This window comes from Penaeus monodon, chromosome 17 (assembly GCF_015228065.2).
Source record: "Penaeus monodon isolate SGIC_2016 chromosome 17, NSTDA_Pmon_1, whole genome shotgun sequence".
NCBI lineage: Eukaryota > Metazoa > Arthropoda > Malacostraca > Decapoda > Penaeidae > Penaeus > Penaeus monodon.
In genome coordinates this window covers 32,377,594-32,385,093 of record NC_051402.1, presented here as the reverse complement: position 1 = coordinate 32,385,093, position 7,500 = coordinate 32,377,594, and the positions used below count along the sequence as shown (strand labels likewise).

Here is a 7,500-nt window from a genome sequence, read left to right as displayed (position 1 = left end):
TTTTATGCCTTTACTACAGCATGGAGAGGAGAACATGTATCAGCCAGTACTGGTTGGGTGATCAGCTGTTATCCAGCCTCAGGCTGAATTGCTGGTTCATATATATACAATGATTTTTAAAGTGTTATCAGATAATTTCCTTATCTAAGCCCATTTGACTCAGGAGTGATATCAGCTGATAAGGACCTTCATCATTGACCTTGTACAAAAGAAAAAGTGTATCAACAGTTTATATTAGGTATGCAATGTCTGGGGAAAAGGAGGATGAGAGATGTCTAGGTTTCTTTGCTTCAGAATTTCCAGTTTTCCCTCATATTATTTTCGTATTTCCATCAGTTATTCTACAAACATTTGTAAGAATCCATTCAGTAGATGTTGTTATAGATACACAGGAGGAAGTGTTCAATGTTATTTTCTGAATACATGTTAGACTGTGCTGATTTAGATTAGTAATCTCCAACCTTTTAGTATGTTTTTAATAAGATATGAATGTTTTCCCAAGGAATACACCAGTAAGAGCCTAATATTACCAGCAATCTCATAGAACTTTGGAGAAATCCAGCATTGCATTTCTGATATGAATTGCAAGTGATGAATTACATAAATATATTCCCTTGTGAAAGTTCACATTGGTAATGACAAATTGACAATACTTTATTCTCTTATGATGAACACCAGTAGTTGATGTCTGATCAGTATGTTGGTTTGTGTATATGGAAAGTAGTATTCCAGCCTTGCCATGTGGACTTAACTGAAAGGATTATTATCGTTATTATAGAGGATATGTCTAAAAGTGCCGATTGATTAATGGTGCATAGAACCATATGATTTATTTGATAATGAACTCTCAGGAGAAGACTTCCTCCTTCAGATATTGCTTGAGCTAAGCCTCAGAAACTGATGCTGAGGCACAAATGAGAAACCAAAGTCGTTAAAGTGACAGACCCAGCTATTTCCTCCCTAACAGAATTCTTAAGTAGGGTTCATAATCTGTCTTAAATATGATCACAAGTGGGCCCTAAGAGAATGCTATTTATGGTTGAAATTTGCTGATTATGTCACAGATGTTGATGCTGTAATCTCATACTTTGTTTAGAACTAGTGCTTTAGGCCATGTCCAAGAATGATAGAATTCTTAGGTTCTTGATATCTTAGATGGATAATATTGTGCAAAGGATATAGTAGTAAAATTTATCAAAGTTAAGCAAAAAGAACATGAGTCAGTTGTATCATTTGTGTACATGGGCATAGTCTTATCTCTATGATCCTTCCCTGGTTGTTCGTAATTGAGTGGCAGAGTTAGCTTGCTTTGGACTTCACCAGTTTAAGGGTTTTTAACTTATGTTCTCCACAGGTAAAGTTACAAGAATATGAGCCTTACAGAGAATCCTCAAACTGGCGAACAACCACTTAACTACTGTCCCACTGAATGATGTATAATGTGTTCATGATTTCAGTTGAAGAGATGAATGTCTGGTCACTTTTTGTTACATGAACTGTTTATGGTATCATTGTATGGATGAAACGTTGATAGGTTTTTAAGGTTATGTCCTCCCTGTGTCTCAGCCATAGGCAACATTGTTGACTGATGACCCTTTAGAAACCTTAGGACAAGTTGATACACATAAAAAGCAAGATACAGTCTTGGTCATGACTTGAACAATAGATACAGACAACAGCCAGTGATCTCTGATTACTTCAGAGTTAGTGTATTGGCCCCTATGTAGTATTGCTGTATTGAAAACAGCAATATTAGTTATCTTGAGCCTTACATAGTCTTAAGTGAAGATTAATTTTCTTATTTATGAGTGGGAAAATTATTTTTTATTTGAGGCACTTTTGTAAGGCTGATGATGTCAGTATATGAAAAAAAAAAATATATATATATATATATACACACCCCATTCACTGAAGATATAATGTTCTGACTTCAAGTTACTTGAGATGGCTTTGAATACCTTGATATGAAGTTAATGTAATGTAATCAAAACTTCTTAAAATGCTGGAGTCATGCAATATAGATTCTCTGGCTGTTAAAAATGTAGCTAATATTTTAGAGTAATGACCTACTTAATGTATTGAGGACTAAGCATTATATTTATGGTGAGTGGTTAGGGTGTAAGATATGTGAATAGATATTGCTGTTGCGATTTGAAACGGTTCGAAAAAGCACTGAATCCTAGGACAAGAGAAAGAACGGTTATCATGTCGTTGTTACAAGTGTGAGTTTTACAAATTATTGTTAACATATTTTGTCAATGACCTATTTATCTGTAATACCTCTGATCTAAGAAGTACTTTCCTTTGTTTTAGTCATGGTGCCATTGTACTTTTATAATTTTATTTTAATTACTCATCTCATCTTCAACTCTGCATTGATTGTATGTAAGTTGATGTCTGTAAATATGTAGCTTGCTGCAGTGGGAGCTTCTGTTTTCAATTTTTATTATGCTTTTTAAATTAGTGCATTCAGTTTTTAGCACAGGATATGTGCACTGTACAGTATATTAATTTATTATTCATGATTCTATTAAAACAGTTATCCACAAGCTCCTTCTCATATCCTGTAATTTCCTGAATATATTGCTATGAGCATTATTCCAAATCATCATACTAGGGTTATCAAGATGTCTAAGAGAGACTTATGCTATTACCCTTTAAGCTTGATTCTCATGGTTAGTTCATAATGTAAATGAATGAAAAGTAACTGGACTTTCTATTGAAATTTGTATGGTCTCCATAGTCAGTGTAATGAATATTTAAGTGAGGAACATTTGAAAATAAGCTATTTCATGTTATGCTATGCAATAGTACTAATTTCATAATTTCTTTCTCATTTAGTTCAATGTTATTAGGGCAGTGTGAAGAACTTTATTATATATGTGACCAGTACATTTTAGGAGAATAAACCAAGTTTTGTTGAGAGCTCTGATTAAAAAAAAAAAAAAAAAAAAAAAAAAAAAAACATGAAAGGGAGAAGCACCTTGCTTATCATTCAAATAGGTGCTGTTTCTGAAGTTCTTTAACAACTGGTACAAAATGGTAATCAGAAAATTTGTGAGTGTGCATACATTTAACAGTTTTAGGAGAAAATGAAGTTAGCCTTATAGAAAACACAAGTTTTTAGTTGCTATGCATACATATTATGTTTACTCATTGATATCAGAAGCAATATACTATCAATTTTCTTGTTAATATTTTTTTTTATTATTAATTGTTAGTTGATACATTAACTTTTTGAAAACTAGGAATTTCTTCCTTCATAATCATTCCACACTGCTTGTAAGGCAATAAGCAAATAGAGATAAAAGGAAATATCAATTTTTCTTACACCTCATGCAGGTTTTGTGCATTTGGTTGAAATGAAGAGATCTGGGCAGGAGTCTAATAATTCTGAAATTAACCCAAATCAGTGTTAAACTTAATACCATTTGTTTACTTGTATGCTCTACTTCTATCTGCATTCACAAATAAGGGGTCATTTTCATTATGTTTCACTCTTGATCTTCACATTGGCGCCATGGCTACAACAAGTCCTCAGCAAACAACCTTAAACATTCGCAGCTTCAGTGGAGTGCCTAGTGCATCCTCTGACAACCTTCCCTCTTCCCCCCCTCCATCCCCTGTACTGTAAATACAACATTATCTCAAAGTAAACCATCTTTTATTTAACCTCCAACTTCAAAAACCGATAATATGGAACTTTATTTAGGAAAAATTTGTTAGCAGAGGTTCCATTTAGTGCTTGCTAGTTATGGAGAATAAAAATAAAGGCAGTATCACGGGCAAATTTATTCCTTGCACTAAATGCTAGAAAAATAAATATTATATACATCTCAGGCTTATGTTCTATAAAAAAAGTTATCATTTGTATATAATACAGAAAATCAGAATCAACAATTTGTACACTTCGTAGATCTTAAGTACTGTGGAGAAAGCAAATAAGCATCAGGTAATATATTCATTAATGAGAAACAAACAGCATGTGGAAAGGCAAAAGATCAGTTCAAGTGACGTACACAAGTGTGAGATATTACTCGAAACTTGAGCGCAAATTAAAGACTGTGTAATAAGTCATAATTTGTCCAAGTCTTAATCTGTGGCCGGCAAAAGAGCATTTGGATGCATTCTCACTGAACTGTGGTGTTGTTTTATTAATCTTACACAGATTGCTCCAAAAGAGCAGAGTCGCAAAGGAATGGATTCCTAAGCATAGCTAAGCTAAGCACCAGCTACTTTCTCCAATCTTTAAATATATTAAAACTTTATCACTATTTTTATTAATAATGTTATTATAATCCAAATAATAATAGTAATAATGAAAACAAAAATCATGACAATAATGAAAACATTAATAATAAAGATAACAATAATAATAATTCAAAGAATTGGGTAAACTGGTACAGGCAAATAGACCTAGTAAAGATCTTTTTGGTGACAAAATTTATGAAGCCATGTCTCTGCAAACGAGTAGTTATAACACAATCACTGAGAGAAACGATTTCGAGCCATCATGTTTCTGATGACTATTGTTTGCTATTCCATTGCTGAGCTGGTAACATGGTGACTGGAGATTTGTTAATTGCTTTGATATAAATAATAAAAGTAATTTCATACTGACAAATTAAAATATGTCCAAAAGTCAAGTATAGATATGGCCAGCTCACACCTAGTGACAAATCAGTGTGCTGAAAAAAAAAAAAAAATGTAATAGACCATAATTTGCATCTTATTTCATAATCAAGACATAATTTTTTACTTGCACACTGACTCAATTTGAGGGTTACAGCTGCACATCTTTAACAGTGTTAAATAATTTTCCATGATTGGCTAAAATGCGGAAGTATGTTGCTTTAACTACTACTTCCCTTAATTTTTTAAATCTTGTTCCACGTCTTACATTTTATGCATTTGGGAATCCATTTGAAACCGAGATGAATGGAAATCCGAAACATTTTTTGGGAAAAAGTATCTTAACTGGACTGACTGACAAAGGATTCAGTATGGTAGAGTTTGGGGATATCAAAAAATGTAGAGAGGCATTATTTATACATGCATTTCCGCATTTATAGTCACGTGTAAGGTGAAAAGTTCGGAAAACTGTCTTTGACGTTAATTGGCTAGTGATGAAAGTAATTAAATAGCTGAGTCTGTAGTCAGTAAACCTTCCAAGAGTATTTAACAGTAGTCGGTGGTGTGATTATGTATCGTGTACTTCAATCAAAAAGGTTTTTAGTGATTTTTAGGACATGGCGAACAGAGCTTCAAATTAAACAATGAAACATTTGTAACAAATCGGAAAATGCATATTTGAAATACCACATATGGTGGTTAATATATTTATGAACTGTAGAAGGTGTATAGCAGTGAATTTAAAATATTAGATTTGTTAAGAAATTAAATATGAACCATTTTTACTAGGTTATAACATTTAAAGAGAAAAAAAGCTGAGATTCGTGTATGGAAGCATGACAAAGACGAACATGAAAAAAATCCTTTTAGGTATTCCAAAGAACACGTACGAGCAAATACAAACTATCCTGTCCAAATTATTCTTATTAACTCAGCCATGACATCACTTCAGTTAGAGCCTTCTAAAAGATCTGAACAGACGTGTTATGTCCCGAGGGCTTTCCCCCATAAACTGTAAATAAATCCAGATCTCTGTCACACTCTATGCGTTTTACCCTCACATTTTACATATAACCTGAATCTTCGTGAGAATTATGCTGATCCACACAAAGTCATACAGATCTCGAGACATTAGTCGTCTGTATCAAGCAGAACTCCAATAGTCATGGTAAAATTAATTTAGATAGTTGGCCACATATGGGCTGAATCCAGAACAGCAAGGACCACAGACACAATAAAGATCGGCATGAAGGTATATAGCTTGCAAAAATGATAATAATATTGGGAAAAAATGTGGTGTGTGTGTATATGTGTGCAAGGCATTCATTGTATTACAGTAAAATATACAATGTGGAGAACTGAATGGTGCATTGTTTGATGAGTGAAATATGATTTAGATATTGATCCTAACAGCACATAATTGGAAAAAAAAATTAGGACAACTGCGATGAATGTAATGCACTATGATCACCACTTTTTCCACATATTTGGCATGTCATTTAAATCTATTGCCAATGAGAACATCGGTGTATATTTACAATTGCCAAACTTTCTCTTACGGTCTGACATTTGCAGCTAGCCAGCCTGAGGTGACTGACACTTTGTGATAAATTCCTGGCTGATGGTCTACGGCACAACCAAAGCCTGCTGAAGTAATACCTGATAATACCCATCTCCCGTTGTGGTGGACAACCAACGGTCCACCTGAATCTCCCTGTGGAAAGAAAATGAGGTGTTCATACATTTGAATGAGTAGTAAAGGAAAACAACATAAAATGGCAAGAAGAACGGGTAAAATATTAGACAGTATACACAGACGCAAAACGACTCTTACCAAACAGGCATCCATCTTGCCCTCGGAGTGCCCAGCACAAAACATCTCTTGATATAATTTGACATCAATGCCTTTGTGATGATGCCAGCGAAGACATTCATCATTACTAATAATAGGAACCATCACTTTTTGTAGAATATTTGTACCTGTTTTCCCTGAAATAGAATGATTACATAGAAGTCATACACTGCTGTTCATTTCATTATTTGCTTAAAAATCTATATTTCATAAATGCTTGATATGTATATTCCTTGAGAAAACTTACCCGACGTATTAGATCAATGGTAGGTTTTCAATCGACAAGAGAGCAGCCAGATGGACTTGACAAAAGTCTTACTAAGGCATGGTCTTGAAGCTGAGGACGGATGATCCGAACTACTTCAAGAATTACGCGAGGATGCCCCCGGAGCTGCCTGATAAGATCCTCGAAAGGGTGAAACCGGTTATCAGTGGACCAGGCACCAATGCCCGTGCATCTCTCGATCCAAGCTTGAAGATGGCACTCGCAAGTCAACTTGCTACTGTGTAGCGACGTAGCTACCACCTTGCTACCGCGTTGAACTGCAAATCACAGGAATGCATTGCGAAAGCGTTGCGAGTGCACATCCAGTTGCCCGATTCGTACAAATCCGCGAGTGTTTTAAGCCGAAGCTAGCAGTTGCCAAATGTATAGCGACCACAAGAGAGCGCATGAGAAAAGATCGCGTTGCTGCTCGTGATACCTCGAAGTGACCTCGATAATACCTCCTTGTTCCCTTCAAGCCAGTGTGAGCGAGTGAGTCAATTTTTTGGGCTTTCTGGTGGTCGCAGTGCTCTCTCTTGTCGATGGAAACCTACCTACAGCAAGAGTTGCAGTTACGTGAATTCAAACTTATTACTTACCGAAAGAATTATCTGTCTTGCCCCACCCTGCAACAATGCCAATATCTCCAATGAAGTCATCACTTGGATCTGGCAAGCAGATTGGCAAAATGTTGTCCCGATAGATGACAGGCCTGTTCAGGCGCAGAACTGCAATGTCGTACCTGTCGTAT

At 35.2% G+C, this 7,500-nt stretch overlaps 2 protein-coding genes across 6 annotated transcripts in view; one reads left to right on the top strand and one right to left on the bottom strand.

Annotated features, from left to right (window-relative positions):
- The window catches only part of LOC119583667 (disks large 1 tumor suppressor protein-like), a 65,160-nt gene extending 61,503 nt beyond the window's left edge, over window positions 1-3,657 (top strand). For 2 of the 3 annotated variants that reach the window (XM_037932266.1, XM_037932264.1), the window contains one exon: window positions 1-3,657. This exon is cut by the window's left edge and continues 546 nt beyond it. The gene's annotated coding sequence lies outside the window, so the exon portion shown is untranslated. The other variant, XM_037932265.1, reaches the window with a different exon arrangement.
- A 118-nt stretch (window positions 3,658-3,775) lies between these two features.
- The window catches only part of LOC119583668 (transmembrane protease serine 9-like), a 74,185-nt gene continuing 70,460 nt past the window's right edge, over window positions 3,776-7,500 (bottom strand). For all 3 annotated transcript variants that reach the window (XM_037932267.1, XM_037932269.1, XM_037932268.1), the window contains 3 exons: window positions 7,349-7,491; window positions 6,467-6,621; window positions 3,776-6,346 (listed from right to left, as the gene is read on the bottom strand). In XM_037932267.1, coding sequence (XP_037788195.1) covers window positions 6,188-6,346; window positions 6,467-6,621; window positions 7,349-7,491 — 457 coding nt within the window. In that variant the 3' untranslated portion in view covers window positions 3,776-6,187. The remainder of the gene's footprint in view (window positions 6,347-6,466; window positions 6,622-7,348; window positions 7,492-7,500) is intronic.